This window comes from Arachis duranensis, chromosome 7 (assembly GCF_000817695.3).
Source record: "Arachis duranensis cultivar V14167 chromosome 7, aradu.V14167.gnm2.J7QH, whole genome shotgun sequence".
Classification (NCBI taxonomy): Eukaryota; Viridiplantae; Streptophyta; class Magnoliopsida; order Fabales; family Fabaceae; genus Arachis; species Arachis duranensis.
In genome coordinates, this window is record NC_029778.3 from 18,466,510 (window position 1) to 18,483,886 (window position 17,377).

General features: G+C 36.2%; 2 protein-coding genes across 4 annotated transcripts; one reads left to right on the plus strand and one right to left on the minus strand.

The window, feature by feature from the left end:
- Positions 1–2,450: 2,450 nt before the first annotated feature.
- On the plus strand, positions 2,451–7,347 carry LOC107458158 (U-box domain-containing protein 4). 2 transcript variants are annotated; one of them, XM_021127577.2, is made up of 5 exons: positions 2,451–2,685; positions 3,207–3,487; positions 3,772–5,826; positions 5,922–6,015; positions 6,917–7,347. In XM_021127577.2, exons 2-4 carry the CDS (start codon positions 3,212–3,214, stop codon positions 5,979–5,981), a joined length of 2,391 nt encoding a protein of 796 aa, XP_020983236.1. In that variant the 5' UTR covers positions 2,451–2,685; positions 3,207–3,211; the 3' UTR covers positions 5,982–6,015; positions 6,917–7,347. The 2 variants fall into 2 exon arrangements, with proteins under 2 accessions (XP_020983236.1, XP_015931853.1); XM_016076367.3 differs by lacking the exon at positions 6,917–7,347 and having other exon boundaries at positions 5,922–6,149.
- Positions 7,348–9,050: 1,703 nt separating this feature from the next.
- Positions 9,051–14,097, minus strand: LOC107458159 (mediator of RNA polymerase II transcription subunit 7a). Of its 2 annotated transcripts, none has more exons than XM_016076368.3 (6): positions 13,959–14,097; positions 12,763–12,916; positions 11,821–11,890; positions 10,642–10,808; positions 10,476–10,549; positions 9,051–9,287 (listed from the first exon to the last, which is right to left on the minus strand). In XM_016076368.3, the coding sequence occupies exons 2-6, from the start codon at positions 12,895–12,897 to the stop codon at positions 9,227–9,229; spliced, it is 507 nt and encodes a 168-aa protein (XP_015931854.1). In that variant the 5' UTR covers positions 12,898–12,916; positions 13,959–14,097; the 3' UTR covers positions 9,051–9,226. The 2 variants fall into 2 exon arrangements, with proteins under 2 accessions (XP_015931854.1, XP_015931855.1); XM_016076369.3 differs by having other exon boundaries at positions 12,763–12,899; positions 13,959–14,091.
- Positions 14,098–17,377: the final 3,280 nt, after the last annotated feature.

Below are 17,377 nucleotides of genomic sequence, written 5' to 3' on the forward strand. Positions count from 1 at the left end.
TAGCAGAATTGTTTCAATTTATCGAATTTACAACTGTAACAATAAGCTAAATCTAACAACGGGTAACAACAATAAGTAATTAACGACTAAATATCTAAACCAACCCAACAATAAATTCAAAAATCTCAACAACAGAAAAGAGACAAGAGGGAGATAAAAGATATTCGTCGAAAAAAAGAGAGAGGACGGGACCAGAGATGGACGAGGGATCGAACCATAACTAACTAAGACAATAAAACAACAATGACGAAGATGAAGACTAGAAGACGAGATGCATGAGGAACGATAGCTGGAAGACGAGATGCAAGAGGAGACGATAACACCACTTGGAAGCGTGATGTGAGGAAACGACCATGACGCCTGGAAGTGTGGCATAGGACACGACGACTGCGACGGCTGAAACTTTGTTGGATTTTTCCCTTATTTTTTTCAAAAGACTTAATTAAAAATCTAATTTTCATTCGATTTTTAGATTCGTCACCAATTTTGGAACAAAATGTTTTTACTTGAGAACCTGACCGACTTGGCTTTCGATTCTCAATTCGACTGGTCAAAGCAATCAAGATTTTTAGAATTATGGTTGCAATGTTACTAAGACATTCATGAGTTAAATTTTCAAGTGGTTCCGGAACTTGCAATCGAGTTTCGAACTCGTTTCTAAACTTAAAATTACCCCAAATTTATTCCTGAACTTAACAATTGTCTTCCTTAAAGTATTTTTCGACGACAGATTGATGACGTATTGACATGATTGGACAAAGACCATGCCGGACTTATAAACGTCATCATTTTCTTTCTAAAGTTGAAGATGAAAGTGAACTTGGAAAAATTCTTCAGTTTTTGCCCTCTCTTCCTCTTCTTCTCCTTGAATTTTACCATAATGAGCTCTCCTCTCCTCTCGATAGCACCACCTCCGTGGTAGGCGACTAGCATGGAAGCGGAAGAAAGCAGAACAAACTGTCAAATTTTGGATCTTTTTTAATAAATTGTTTCAGATAATTGATGATCACACGGTTCTCGACATTTTCAAAGTCATCAAAAGGGAGAGAAGCTAGCTTAACAGTGACGGGGACGGTAGTATGTCTGGTAGTGAGATCCGGTGCTCTTATTGAAGAGAGAGGGGTCGATTTTGGGAGTGATGAGGTGGCAACGGGTAGAGTGAAAACTACGTCGTTTCAGTTGTATTTGTTGCCAGAAACAAAACGACGACGTTTACAAGTTTAATGTGGTCTCCGTCCAACTATATCATCAATCTATTGTAAAAAAATATCTCAAAAACGACAATTGTTAAGTTCAAGGATAAATTTAGAGTAATTTTAAGTTCAAAAATAAGTTTAAGACTCAATTGTAAATTTAGAGATCGTTTTAAGATTAAACTCATCATTATTTTTTAAAATAAAAAAAAAGGGCCCAAACTCAGCATTTACAAGGCTAAAGATGAGTTGCATAAATGGTCAACAGGAACTGGTCAAATTTAGAAAAAGAGAACAGAGGACATTTGACCAAGTAAAAAAGTAGAACAACGGTGGTTGTTTCTATGTGAAAGCACCTTCATTCATGCAACAATCCTAAAGGCAGTCACATCTGAAACTTAATCTCTGTGTAAAAACATAATTGTTTTTAAGATAAACGATTCAAAATTCACTCAAATTATCTTGGTACTAATAAAAACACTTTCAATTTTTATTATTAATTAAAATATTTTCAAATTATTTAAAAATATAATAAAATTATCTCCTAAATTTGACTTTTTTTTTTTAGGTAGATTTTAAGATGTGTTGTTTGTGGTTATAAAGAGCTTATATGTGTTTAATCAATATAGAACCGATTTTTTTCTTTTAAATTCCAAAAGGGGGAGAAAAATTGATGATCGGATTTGAGGGAAGGAAAATTTAAATTCGAAAATTTACAAATTAAATGGTTAGATTTGTATAAGTTCACAAATTGAAAGGTTGATTTTTTATTTTAAAAATTTTAAAATATTAAAATTACAAATTGAAAAAGCAATTTTGTGTTTTAAAAAGTTAAACTTTTCAAATCAAAGAGTCAGATTTGTGATCTTCGTATAAAAAAAATATCAAATTTCACATATTATTAAAAAATACTACTCTAAACCCAATATCAAAATTTAAAAACGCCTAAATTTTTATTAACGTAATTACGTAAAACATCTCAATTTATAAAATTATATTTTTATCATATTTTTAATTAATAAAATAATTCAGATACAATTTTTTGAGTTAGTTTTGTCTTTAAGCGGAGTTGCAATTTCTTCTAAGAAAAAAAAAATTGGGTTCGAATCAGTTGCGACAAAATTTCGTACACAAGTAACGCGGAGTAGTAATATCTATGCGCTGCTTGTTCAAAGCTTACTACAATGAAAGTCAAACCCAATACTCAATAGTCATAGACACAAATGTCAGAAAATAAAAGAAAATCAAAGTTTTAGAAAAGTTCAACGCTATATATGAACAATTTTCATATTGATATTTCGCTTACATAGAAATGTAGAAGCCATTTTTGAAGTCAACGTCAAAGGATTGAAAGGTCCCAACATAATTCACTGATTCTCATCATCTTCTTCTCCTTGTTCCCTACCGCGTCCCTTTCATTTCCAGCTGAAACAAAAGCCGGTGTTCTACGGTGTTTTCAACGCTTCTTTCTTTGCTTCATCCAATATTTCCGGTAATCCGCATGTTATTTCTGTTATACTTACCAATGTTGTTTAAATCATTTGAAAGTTGTTTGAAGTTTTTCTAATTTTGCTACTTTATTCAGTTGAATGTATTGGTTGTGTGTCACTTTGATGATCTTGCTTGGTGTATTGTAGTGTTTTCTGTTTCTTGATTATGAAAAATGAAAGCTTGACAATTTTCCTTTTTCAATTAGCTGTTAAGGTCTAGTTTGATATGATAAACATAGTTGAATCTGTTTTTACTCTTTGTTGAGTTGTGTTGAGTTGAGTTCAGCTTAATTATGTTATGCTTGGTTGCCAATGATTACGTGGCTGGTTTCAAGTCTGGATAATCAAGGAGGAGAAAGTAGCAATAGCAAACGTTGAAGAAAAATATGTTGTTCAGATGGTTTTATGTATTTTCTTGGAGTAGAAACAAAATGATCGATTTCCCTCCACAAAATGTTAATTTCTTTGTTACACATATTTCAAAACTGATGCTGAGTGTTTTATTTTTTGTTTCTTAATACAGGTATTATGGACATATCTTTGTTAAATGTGCTCTCCAATGGCATATCCTCATTTTTGCATCCATCATTTTCTGGAAACATGAACTCAAAACCTGTATCAATGTATTGCCAAAGTGCAGAGCAGACACTTAAGTTGTTGAAGCCAATTATCGATACAAGTGTTCATTCTGATATATCTGCTGATGAAGAGCTTAGAAAGTTATTTGAGGAACTTGGTCAGTCTGTTGATGAGATGAGGGAGCTTTTCGAGAATTGGCATCCGCTATCCAGTAAAATTTACTTTGTAAGTCCTCATTAAATCCCTTAATTCACAGATAGAGAAGAGATTTTATTTTAAGGTGTGATCTTCAGTTTTGATTTTGGAAGGTAAGGGAGGAAAAAGCAAGGGCTTGAAGTAATCTATTTTACTCTCTAAGCCTTTCCTATCCCTCGAAAATTAAATTTTAGAACTCGTAAAATAAGCTGAGCTTATATTTGCAGTGATTGATGAGTACTAACTGCTTTCTTGTAGAGTTTTCCTGTTAAGCATGTGTTGATTATCATTATTTCCTCTTTCTTGATCACTAGGTGATGCAAGCTGAACCGTTGATAGCTAGAGTTCAGTCTATAGGGTTCAATATTTTGCAGAAGCTGAAGGCTTCACAGCAATGTCTACCTGATGATTTGGGGCATGATATGACATCAATCATTAAGGAAGCTATAAATGAACAACTGGAAGGCAAAGGACCAAGTTCTGAGATTCTAGCAAATATTGCTGAGATCCTCGACTTAAGGTCTAATCAAGATGTTTTGATTGAAGCTGTGGCCCTTGAAAGGTTGAAGGAGAATGCTGAACAAACTGAAAACATTGCAGAAGCTGAGTATATTGATCGAATGATCTCTGTTGTGACTCGAATGCATGAGCGAATCATCATTCTCAAGCAAGCTCAGAGCTCTATCCCGGATTCGGTACCTGCTGATTTTTGCTGTCCTCTCTCTTTGGAATTGATGACAGATCCAGTCATTGTGTCATCCGGGCAAACCTATGAGCGAACTTTCATCAAGGACTGGATTGATCTTGGGCTCATGGTTTGTCCAAAGACTCGTCAGACTCTGGTTCATTCCAACCTAATACCTAACTACACTGTAAAAGCATTAATTGTTAATTGGTGCGAAACAAACAATGTGATACTAGTTGATCCAGTAAAATCCACAAACATAAATCAACTATCTCTCCTTCATGGATCTATTGAGTCTGATTCAACCGAGGAATCAACTGTTAGAACTTCTTTCAGTGCAAACCACCAAGCGGAAACATCACTATTGCATCCTAGTTCAACTCCAGAAGATTCCTTTAGTGGCGTGGATAATGCACAGCATGTGGATCCTGTAAGAATATCATCTGCAGTTTCAGATGATAGGTCTGCTAGCTCGGACGAAGAAAGTGTGGATTTAGTTTCGCAATCATCAACTTCACCATCTAGAAGGGAAGCTTCAAATGCCTTGAGATCAGAGCAATCTCAAAACCATGTAAGAACTTATTCTGAGTCCAGTGAACACTCTAGTGAAAATTTTCATCAAGGCATACAGGGTGATAGCAACAATGGTCCTCTTCCATCATCAACCAGTCCAATCCACAGTCGAGATGCTTCTGAGGAATTAGCTCCCGAGCTGGATGCTGCTGCCAGGCCAATTCCACAAGGTGAGCCCGAGTTTTCACCACAACTGGTGCAGCCAAGGTTTCCAAGAAAAACTGTATTACAACGGCCGTCAGAGAGGTTTGTCCCTAGGATAGTTTCTTCTCCTCCTGTTGAACCAAGAGGCGATGGATCCGTTATTGAATCCAGGGTTAAGGAGTTGATTGAGCTCTTGAAGAGCTCTTCTCTTGATACTCAAAGGGAAGCCACAGGAGAACTCCGCCTTCTTGCCAAGCACAACATGGATAACAGAATTGTGATTGCAAACTGTGGAGCCATTCCCTTGTTGGTCAATTTGCTTCTATCAACCGATACAACAATCCAAGAAAACTCTGTTACAGCACTTCTTAACTTATCAATCAATGACAACAACAAAAATGCAATTGCAAATGCTGGTGCAATTGAACCTCTGATTCATGTCCTTGAGACAGGTAGTGAAGAAGCAAAGGAGAACTCGGCGGCTACTCTTTACAGCTTATCAGTGGTTGAGGAGAACAAGATCAGGATAGGGAGGGCCGGGGCTATTAAACCTCTGGTTGAGTTATTAAGTAATGGAACTCCAAGGGGTAAGAAAGATGCTTCCACTGCTTTATTTAACTTGTCAATATTTCACGAAAACAAGGATCGAATTGTAGAAGCTGGTGCTGTGAAGCACCTTGTAGATTTGATGGACCCTGCAGCCGGAATGGTCGATAAGGCTGTGGCTGTTCTAGCAAATCTGGCCACAATACCGGAAGGAAGAACTGCCATTGGGCAGCAAGGTGGCATTCCTCTTCTGGTTGAGGTTGTTGAGTTGGGTTCTACTAGAGGAAAGGAGAATGCAGCAGCAGCTCTTCTACATTTATGCGTAAACCATCCGAGATATTTAAACATGGTACTCCAAGAAGGAGCTGTTCCACCATTAGTAGCTTTATCAAGATCAGGCACCGCAAGGGCTAAAGAGAAGGTATAGTTTTTTGTTTATGGTTTCATATCTAAGTTTCCTCTTTATCTTCTTTGTTTTGTTACAAAATGTGGTGACTGAGATTTGGTTCTGTTTAGGCCCTGTCTCTTCTGAATCATTTTAGAGATCGAAGGCATGGTGGTGCTGTGAGGGGCTGATTCTTTGTTACCAACTTCTTCTACCATCCAAAAGGTTTTGAATTGACTCTTAAAGAATGTTACTAATTTATATATTTTCAATTTCTTGTAAAGAGAATAAACATGGATTATATGTATCCTCTTGTAAACAAACCTTACAATGATGTGATGAAAAATTATACGTGTAAATCTTCTTTGTTACAAAAACATGATGTCTAGCTTTTGTTGCTGACTTGTACAAGTTGTTCAATGACATTCAGTTATGTATTAACTTCCAATTCAGTTAGATAGGGATCTGATCTATCTGGACCTTCTCGTCGTCCTTCGATTTCAAAGGGGCAAGGAAGCGATCTTGAAGTTCTGAAAAAATGGTTGCCTTGATATCAGCAATAGAAACTAGAAAGCACTATATACTTAGAAATAATTGAAAGTACTGGCAGGGAGCCAATACATGTTGTATTAGATATTTCTTGAATCCCTATTGTTTGTATTTTTCAATTCATTTTTGAATATTTGTATCAGTATAGGTGAAGCTTCACACTAAGTAGCTAAATAATCATTATGTTATTGTCCACAATTCTACATTGAGGCAATAGATTTATGAAACATTAAAGTCTCTTAATTTATAGTTTAAGATTTCTTAATATTTGTTACTTCTGTTAATTTCATGTGTTGTTATCCATATCATGTCTTGTAATTTTTAAATTACCATATCCATGTATCAGTGTTGTTATATTTCAGCATCTGCTTGGAGCTTCTTAGGAAGACTTGGGCATTGTTTTCGGTTGTCTTTAACCAAATTCTATATTTAAATTTTTTTATATATATTCTGTTTGTTGAAGTTTTGGGTTCATCAATCATGTTTTAATATTTCCTTCCTTTTTTTCTTCCCCCTTGGATGAGGTGAATGCATAGTAGTGTTTCAAAAAGCTTCCTTACAATTTCTCCTTATGCAGTAGTTTTGGAAAGTTGATTCAGCTTATCAGGGAGGTTCCAAACGTCATGGTCTGTTAGTGCATTGAAAAGTTTTCCTCTCCAAAAAGGAATCGGTGCAAACATCTTGAGAAGTTTCTCAAGATTTGTTCCTGAGAAGCTTTTGTCACAGAGGAACCTGTACATAGCAATTCCAGGAACTATGATGGCGCAGTCATACTGAACAGTGAACGCCCACATGAACCACAGCATTTCTTCAGGAATTTCACCTTTGATGATGGGTATGATATGATAAGGTGTTTTTGGGTGAAAATGTTGAGGTTTTGCTGTAATTTGGGTAACAAGGAGGAGCCTGTGTAACCAGTAAAACAGGCATTCTTCAGCTAGGGTCTTGACCTCAGCAGCAGTCCTAGGTCGAAGGGAAAAAGGAAACGGTCCAGGTTCTCTTCTATTTGCTATTAAAATCTTACATTGATTAAAAATGTAGTCTCATTAGATTCTTGAGGAATCTTCTTCGATATTGAGCTAACTTTTATGATCAAATTAAATTTACTTAATTATAAATATTATCAAAATTTTAGATGGGTCACTCACGGTATGCTCATTAATGAGTCTCCATGGTTTATCTTTGGAGCTAGGCGATGGGAGGAGAACTAACTGGGACGATAATTAGTCGAAATGTGGTAGCATGAAAGCATCTTTTTCAAGGCTTTTTTCAATTTCGAACCATAAAGGATCCATCATTAAAAAATGTGGATTTTTAGGATAGAATAGAGTGGGTTTGAAATTTTTAGGGAGGAGAGATCTTTACCAATGAAAATTGGAATGTTAAATCAGCTCCACGGTGTCTTACAATTGGCTAAATTGACAAAGGAAAGAGAAAATATTATTGTGTGAAAGTTTGATAAAAAAAAAGTATGTTTACTACTAACTCTTTTGAACCATTTATTTGGTTTGTCTTAGTAAAGTTAATAGATAGATTCTGTAGAGTGAGTATTATTGAACCTAATGATAAGATTTGTCTGTTTGTGTAGTAAGATATTGAAAGTGTATACCATTTATTTGTTGCTTGTGAATTTTCTTAGTAGTTGTGGACTGGTGTATATGGCCTTATGATGCTGGTCATCAATAAACCTTTTTAGGCATATAAAAGAACATTTTGAAATATGGATAGCTGTGGCAACGAAAAAGAAAGAAGGCAAGAAGTGGCTGAGGTTTCTTTTCTGTTGTTTGCAGTATTTGGTTAGAAGGGAATCAACGAATTTTTCATAACGTTGCGAAGATCGTTGTTGTATCAATAAAAAACTTCAAGGAATTGAATAGTAATGATTCTTATAATTGTTGATGGCAATGCAGAATTGACTAAGCAATTGAAATTCTTTTTCTCCCTTTATATGAGTTGTTTTCATACTTCTTTTTTTTTTCTTTCTTATGTTCATCTTATTATGTTGAGTTCTTTATGTTTTTTTAAAAGAAAAAAGAAAAAATAGTCTTTTTAAGTGCTCAGACAGCCTTCTCTCTATAAGTTGGCTATTAGCATAAAGCTAGGTTCACTGAATAACGATTAAAAAAAAAAAATCGTGTTTCTCGTGTAGCTATTGAAAGCTGTCGATTGGTTCGTGTGATTATTGTTGGATACACACAAACAAGTGTAGTTTTGATCACTAAGCAGTGAGGTTAGTAATAATTCTGGCAATGAATTTTGTGATTAAATTATTCTAAGACTCCGATTGATGGTTTACTGTCACTGATCTTAAAAATACAAACTAATATGCATCATTATTACTGTAATTAAACATAGTATAAATTAACTACATTCCATAATAAAAAGTGCCCATTTAAGAAATTTTCAAAATTCTCTAGCCTTGACTTCGAAGTTGGAATTTGGAAAGCATATTGATTTATTAATCACCTTGAACATACTAGACTACTGTCAATATACAACTAATTAGATGTGTAGTTTTAGTAACAAGTTTAGTAATGAATTGTCACCGGTCAATATACAATTAAGAAAAATGAAGCGTGTAGAATTAGCACCGATGTGAAGAAAAAAATAGCAGTAAAAACAATAAAATCATGTTTTATTTCACCCATTTTTTATTTTTGCAAAATATTAAAAACAGAAAATAATGAAAATAAAAATAGAAAATAAAAACATTAAACAAACGTAACCGAAAATTTTCGAGGCAACACCAGAAATAGATTTAACATCACAAGCATAGCGTTCAATTCTAGACCACATGTATAAAGCAGAAAATCTATAAAGTTATAAATACATTAATTTCTCATATAGGGATCAGCTTTGCTAACTTGATTCAATGCAGAAAAAGGTCCTATTGGTCATCAAGTGTTGCTAGGGACTCGTTAAGTAGTCTTCGTGCCTCTTCTCTTCTCCTGAAAAGAAACATATGGTTAGAAAGAAAATAATACCAATGAGAAACATTTACAGCATGCAGAAGCATGTGTTAGCAATTATACTACATAATCCATCTTAAAAAACATTTTTAAGAAAAGGGTATTACATTCTAGAACCTAAATGTTACACTAAAGTACCAAGGACTTCTTTAGAATTCAGACAATAAACATTAGGTGAATTGGTGAATTGTGTTTCCCCAATCAATTTAATGCAACTATCTTAGAATATTCACAGTTTAACTTTAGATCAAGTTTCAACGGCACTGCAATTTCATTTTTTTAACGCAAGGTTACGTCAAGAATTGTCTTCTACAATTTAATAGTAGCAGTGTCATACCATAGGAAACCGTGTCAAGAATTCTGAATCTAAAAACAATAAAGGGGGCCTTAGCAGAAATCATCACAGCAATGACAGTTAATATCTCTCATTGTTTCTATTACATAAGTTATTATCCATGCAGCAGTTTTAACGCTTCAAGTAAAACTGATCACAAACTCTAGAGGGATCTATCACAAATTATGGGATATTAGCAAGGTGGCTACTTATGTCATCAAAGGAATCCAAAATACTTTTAACAAAAAGCTGCTTTCCATGAATGAAAAATGAAGCAGGTAATTAGACTTTATTGCGAAATATTATTCGATTCCAGAAATTTCTAGGAGTAATGATAATTGACCCTATTTTTTGGGGTCAAAGTTTAGACAACATCTCAACCATCAATCTTGTATGGAGATTAAATTTATGGCCCCACAATATATGATTTAATGGCTGGGATGATGGTGTCTAAATTTTGACACAAAAAAAGGAGGGTTTTAAGTATCATTATTGAATTTATAGTTTACAAAGATATTCTAAAGGAGAGGTAAAAGAGGATGTGATTATCAACCAGTGGATACTAACTAGAAGGAAGCATCTAATGCAACAATTAAGTACAAGCAATGAAGGAACTAACTTGGGTAAACTGGTCAAAATTATTGAGAACACAGATAGCTCACATGAGGTAAAATCAACAAAGTTTTTAAAGCCTAAATGCAAGGGCATGTGATGTCGCATAAGAACGAGAGCTCACATGAAAGAAGAATGTCATTTCAACATGGTGAACAGAGGAATATGTTCCAGGGTTTCAATTCGATTTAAAAAGAATATCAAGAAAATGTAATACATACTTCTTTATGTCCTCCACTGCTTCTTTACGACGCTCAATCTGAAGTTCCAAAATGTGAATTAATGTTGCTCTTGCCTACAGAGTAAACAAACATAAATAATGACAAAAGAAAAGGAACAGCAGCGAGACAGTTACACGCATATATTTATACTTAGAAGATTATATACCTGATGAGGTCGCAAGGAATTTAAAAGGTGATGTAAGTTTTTGAATACAGTCGAAATCTCTTCAACTCTCCTTGCATACTGTGATGGTCTCTCAATAAGAATATCTGCAAGCTCCAAAATGTGTAGCTGCAATTCCCCATTCAGTGATCTCAGCTCCTTCTTGTAATCTATACAAGATCATAAGCTTTTAATATGAGATGGAATACAAGATGATTTAAGGAATCTTATCATTGATTATGCTGGGGCAACTTATAATGGAAGAGAAAATGCAGCATGAACTGTTTCTCGTTTTAAAATTACTCATTGTACAATGTGGATGCATGTAGTAGCTTTAAAAATTTGCATGATGATTATGTTATGTATGATGAAAATTCAATCAACTTAATAAATAAGATCAAAGCAGTAGACCTGGTCACATGCATACCGCTAACTAGAGGACTCATTACCCTCGTTTAACCAGGTGCATGTATAAACTGCAAAATTGTAATTGATCTGTCTCTAATGTTAGTGGCTCGGTGATTAATTACTCTTTCTTACAGTAAATTTCCAAGCAATTGATGTAAATCTGATTTCTATTTAGTAAGATAACAACAAACATATATCCAACATCAGGCTCCCAAAGAAATTGATCAACAAGCTTAACATCTAAATTACTAAGCATGAAACAGCAAAAGCAATAATGCACAGTCCAAAACAATACAAGCCTTCATGATTCATGAAGCAATCACAAAATTACATCATTGTTGAAGTCTCACTCTCACATTGGTCTTTAGATCGCCTTAACAAGTGTTTTGGAAACTCTCCTCCAATGAGCTAAATTTTGCAGTGGAGTTGGGCCTGCTTAATTATTGGGTCGTCTGCAGATGACTAGTTAAAAACTTTACAAATGTATAGTCTTGATTGTGAGGGAGTATGTTATAGTTTCCCAGTGCCTAAATAGTATTATGCATTGCCCTACTACCCCTATAAGTTGGCTTCTTAGTAAAGTTAACCAACATCGTCCGGTTCAATAAAAAATTTATTATCATTCCTGGTATGTGCCACGTAGTTCCTTTTGTGACCAATCAAGTACTTTCCCATGCAAACACAGTCAATGTAATCAGACTAATAACAGTCGAAAGATCAGCTCCTAAGCTAAAACAGAGCAAAATGAACATAGCAGAGTAAAAAGTAGCCTACCAACATTAGCCCCCTTTGGATAGAGTTGGCGCACCCCTTGTTCTTCCAAGCTTGGCAAAACATCACTAGTCTACGAGGGAGAAAAAAAAAAAGAAAAAAGTATAAGGTCAATAAATGTAGGATAAGTTGTTCATATGCCAAGGAGATCAAAGCATAAAAATTTTGTGCACCAAACTCCTCCCAACCCTCATTATATATATTATCAATTATATATATTATAAATAGTAGATAGCATATATATGTATATATAATAATGTTGATTTCTATTTATACTTATTATCTATAAAACATAATATTATATTATTTGTTAGTTTACTTTATGTATAGACTATAGTATTAAAATTTATTTATTTAAATTTCAAAGATATTTATGGATACCTGACTAATGGTAGATATTTGTGGATACCCAGTTACCTATGGATCACTACCTCCCCACCACCACCCCCACCCCCAAAAAACACATTGACATTACCCTAAGAAAATATTTCAAAAATAAAATAAAATGAAATTCAGTATACCCATGTAATAAGAAAAGACTGCCAAACAGAAAAACAAAAATTTTCAGTAACAAACTGGCTAAGTGGCTAGATATATAATATATCTCAAACTCAGACCTGTATAAGATCACTGTAACAGCTTTCAAAGCCTACAAAAGCTCTTTGGGACTTCTTTTCATAAACAAAACAAGAAGAAATATGTGCCTTCACAAAAGATGAAACCTAGCAACTTTTTTGAGGGTTCTTCTCATAAAACATTTTACAGATAGAATAACTAACCTTAACGGATAGTTAAAATTTAAATAATCTAGTATAATCACCTCCCTATTAAGAACCTAGTCAAAGCCACTTACGCCTATTTTACGCTCCAATCATTACATAGCTTATTCCAAAAAGGCCATATTAAGCTATCAAATCACAGGGAAAAGAGGCCAAAAGCACTTACAGTGTAGGTGCCCCCAAAACAAACGTAGGTCCCTTCTATGGGAGGAGGAGGCTCTGGAGCAGACTTAGGGTCCTCCAAGTAATCTTTGTAGAGCCTATAATATGGTGGGGGCGGTGGGTATGTTGCAGTTGCCATAACTAAAATAAAATCAATCCTAAAATATCAAACTTAGCATGTCAACTTCAAATTTACATCACATAATTCACAGAAATAAATAAACAAAATGACAATTTAAAATTTATTTGAAATTGATGAATAGAAACTAGAACTGTGCGGTAATGAAACAATTGAAAGTTGGAAACCTAGTTTGGTGTTCAGGGTGGCATTGAGGAAGGCGTAGACAATTTTCAACCCAACAATCATGAAATAAAGAGAAAAGTTAAACACCATTTTCCTGACATGTGCAGTGTGCACTTGCTTCATCAAGAGAGAGAAAATGTCACTGCTTCAAAGCAAAGCATGCAGAAAACGATTCTCAACCCTGTTAATTAACCTCCCATTATTTTCTTGCACATCTTTGGTTCACTTGGTTTTGCATTGAACCATTGTTTGTCCAGAAGTATTGTATATGTCATTGATATGTAATGCTTGGTAACAGAAACACTGGAATTTCTCAGACTCGGATAAACTGCTTATGGATTTAGTTAGCGTATCCCATCGTAAAAAGTAGTTAAATGTTTTACCTCCTCGTAGCTATAGTTCTATGATTCCAATTATTCCATGAATTTAGTTTATACTAGTGTCTCAACAGCATGCTACACTTAAAATTCATAAAAACATGAATACCATACAAACATAAATTGGAATAAAACAAGAGTCACACAAAAATAATCTGAATCTCATTATCATTATGGGCAACGCTATTCGTTTGTGTCTCTTCACTTGACCTATTTGCCATTTGAAATAATCTTAAAGCATCTAAAGTGTCACAAAAAAAATGTTATAGAAGATGTTAAAAAAATCAACTCCAAACAACAATTAATCTATCAAAAAATCTAAAGTCTAAAGTTTCCAAAACACACATATTTTAGCCGTAATGTATATGCAACAATAAATATTCAAAAATTTCCAAACACACCCCAGAGTTCATACATATTTCATATAAATGAATATGTACATATACATATCATCAGATTTACAGATTTATATTTTTGAATTTTATCCAACAATAAATATTAAAAATAACAGAAGCTCACCGAGACAGAGGAGACGGCGGAGACTGGCAGATGCAGCTTCCACGGAAACGGTGCCGATGGAGGCTGGGGATCTGGGGTCTGAACGACGTCGTGGAGGCGTGGAGCCGACGAAGAGGAGGCTAAAGTTCTGGCCACGAAGGAGGCGAGGCTGAGTGAGGAGTCGCCGATGAGGGAGGTGGTGAAGCCGGCGAATCGTGACTGGCGAGGCCCCCGGAGGTAGTGAGGAGATGGCAAAGGGGATGAGCGGCAGTCTAGCAGGCAGCGGACAAGACTGAAAGTGGGAGGCAGGCTGGAGGTTGGAGGACTGAGTAATACTTTGGTACCTATAAGCAGATTAACACTTTGTTTGGATGTAAGATGGAAAATGGGAGGAAAGAAAATAGAAGGAAAGAGAATGAAAAGAAAAGTTATTTTTTTTAGTGAATACTTTATCCGGTCCTTGACAATTATCTCAGAAAGGACAATGAGGCTTTTAAAAAAAACATCCAATTCGATTTCTAATATTTTTTTTTGGGAATTGATTAATCTCTGTGCCAAAAAAACAACCTAAATTTTTTTTGACACAGGGGTCTCGTTGTCCTTTCGAGGTAATTGTCAGGACCGGATTGGGTTTTTTTTGTTAAGGGTCTCGTTGTCTTTCGAAGTAATTGTTAGGGACTATTTTGGGTTTTATTTTTTTTATGTTATTTGGATGAAGAGAAAATAGATGGAAAGAATGTAGTAGAAAATTTTTCCTTTGTTTGGATGAAAGGAAAAATAAGAAGAGAGAAAATCATAAACAAGTGAAATTACATTAATACCCTTCTTTATATTATATATGAATTACAATATACTGACGTATTAAAATTATTTCTAAAATAAAAAGGGACAATTTACTTATTTAAATTGTTTCACTCTCAATATTACGCAAATACATTGTTTCAGAAACTGATACGGAAATACATTATTTCACATATCTATATAAACCGCTATTGGCAGTAGCGATTTACAGGAGAACAGAAACCGTTAGAACCAGCCGCGGTTTACAAGCAAAAATTTCACAACAGAAACCGCGATGACCTGCCGCGATTTACGTTTGAAAATGATTAGTCATAAACCGTTGCTGCCAGCAGCGGTTTATGTGGATTGGTGTGTGTGCGTAAACCGCTGTAGCCTATAGTGGTTTACGTGGATGATGGCTGCCTATATAAACCGCGGAGCCAGCCGCGGATTATTCATTTTGAGGTTTTGTAAGGTTGGTTAGAGAGAGAAAATTCTAGAGAGAGGAAATTCTAGAGAGAGGTCAGAGCAAGCTGAGAGCGGGTCCGAGGTATTTGAGCTGCGACTTCCGGCGGGATATCATGGCAGACAGAAAGAGCATGTACCGACTGAACTGTGTTGCGCATGTTGCCGGTACCATTGGTGACGAGGTTAGTTAATAATTTAGATATTTTTTTAGGCTTAGGATTTTTTTAGTTAGAAAAATGGTATGTAAGGTAGAATATACAGAGTTTATAGATTAGTACCTCTAGTTTTAAATTAGGCTTCGCATGGGTTGTGGTTTTGAATTTTATTGTTAAAGATTTGTAATACCTTTATAATTGTGGCTGTTATTTAATCAGTTTAGTGTGTTGTCATTTCTGTTATTGTAATAAGTATGTATAATTTGAACCTCGCTGGTTTATTGACGACTTAGTTATAGGATTTAGGGATTAATTTGTTTACCGGTTCAAAATTTGTTGACGGTTTAAGATATTTGTTATTATTATATAGGGAATTTTCGTATGGATTGGAGAATTTAATTGTATCCTGCATTTCTTTCATGTTATGTGCAGCCCACTAGGTGTATATACAGTGTGAAACGGCAACAGAATATGCCCATGCATGATAGGATCATCCCGTATTTAGAGAGGGCTGGATTGTACCATTTGGCCAGGCTAAACAGTCAATGGTTCTGGTTGGATGAGCCATTGGTTAGTGCGTTCGTTGAGAGGTGGCGTCCTGAGACGCACACGTTCCACATGCCTTTTGGAGAGTGCACAATGACATTGCAGGACGTGGCTTTTCAGCTTGGGTTGCCTGTCGATGGGGAGGCTGTGAGTGGTTGCCTTGGCGAGTTTGAGACATACATGGAGGGTGGGCGACCAGCCTGGGAGTGGTTTCAGGACCTATTCGGTGAGCTGCCACCACCGAATAAGGTCAAGCAGATGACGGTCCATTTTACATGGTTCCATGAGAGGTTTAGTGTGCTACCACCAGATGCGAATGAGGAGACAGTCTGCATCTACGCACGTGCCTACATCATGATGCTTTTATCTACTCAGTTATTTGGGGACAAGAGTGCGAACTGGGTACATATACGGTGCTTGCCATTTCTGGCGAACCTTGATGACATGGGGCAGTATAGCTGGGGTTCGGCTGCGTTGGCTTGGTTGTACCGATGTATGTGTCGGGTAGGTAACAGAAATGTGACAAACCTTGCAGGTCCCCTGCAGTTGCTACAGAGTTGGATATTCTGGCGTTTCCCCTCGTTGAGGCCGTCCGGGTTTGATGTTTTCTCTTTTCCACTGGCATCTAGGTATGAGTTATGCTTTTTTTAAACCAGTTTAAATTTCTTTTGTGTTTTTTAAGTTTGTGTCTCATTTGCTTTACAATTAGGTGGTCTGCTTACTTACCTCCGAACGATGGCAAGGAACAGAGGGTCCTAAGTTATCGGCTTGCATTGGATCGCTTGACCGCTCGTGATGTAAGTATTATATTTGTTATGGTTAATTTTGAGGTTTGCTCTCGAGTCGTGACTACATATATACTTGTTATGGTAATTTCTTATGTATTTTGAATTTTCAGATTGTATGGGAGCCCTACTCCGCGGTTGATGTACTTGCTGTGGTCCATCCGGAGATACTTACAGAGGAGCATTGTCGCATCTGGCGAGCGGTCACTACTTTGATATACTTTGCGGTTATCGAATGGCATCAGGTTGATAGGGTTGTCCCACAGCTGGGTGGAGTGCAGCATATCCCCGAGGATGCTTTGAACATAGACTGGCTGCATGCTAAGGACGGGAGGGGAGGAGATAGGTGGTTCCCCCATTACTATCAGGCCTGGCATTTACACTGGGGGAACAGACTTGATGCAGTCATTTCCATTGAGCGAGTGGCGGATCCGGGTCCATCCGCTGATTACTTAGATTGGTGGTACCGCGAGGCTCATAGGTTCCTTAGCCCAGGGGCTGCATTCGCCGATCCCAGAGGCACCGAGATACCTCAAGAGGCATTACAGAGAGGTTCGTCACAGGTCCCACGCAGATCACAGCTACCTGATATGCCGGATAACCGCCGTGTTGAGAGACACCGTCGTGTTGGTACTCGTCAGAGCGGTCGAGAGTGGCGATGGATATATGACATGCTGTACGAGGATGATGCAGGCGGGGAGGCTGC

Excerpts from the sequence above, each read along its gene's own strand:
- LOC107458158 (XM_021127577.2), top strand. The coding sequence starts at position 3,212 with ATGGACATATCTTTGTTAAATGTGCTCTCCAATGGCATATCCTCATTT. Across the intron at positions 3,488-3,771 it reads TATCCAGTAAAATTTACTTT|GTGATGCAAGCTGAACCGTT; the intron begins GTAAGTCCTCAT and ends CTTGATCACTAG. Across the intron at positions 5,827-5,921 it reads CCGCAAGGGCTAAAGAGAAG|GCCCTGTCTCTTCTGAATCA; the intron begins GTATAGTTTTTT and ends GGTTCTGTTTAG.
- LOC107458159 (XM_016076368.3), bottom strand. The coding sequence starts at position 12,897 with ATGGCAACTGCAACATACCCACCGCCCCCACCATATTATAGGCTCTAC. Across the intron at positions 11,891-12,762 it reads GTTTTGGGGGCACCTACACT|ACTAGTGATGTTTTGCCAAG; the intron begins GTAAGTGCTTTT and ends TCTCCCTCGTAG. Across the intron at positions 9,288-10,475 it reads GCAGTGGAGGACATAAAGAA|GAGAAGAGAAGAGGCACGAA; the intron begins GTATGTATTACA and ends GTTTCTTTTCAG.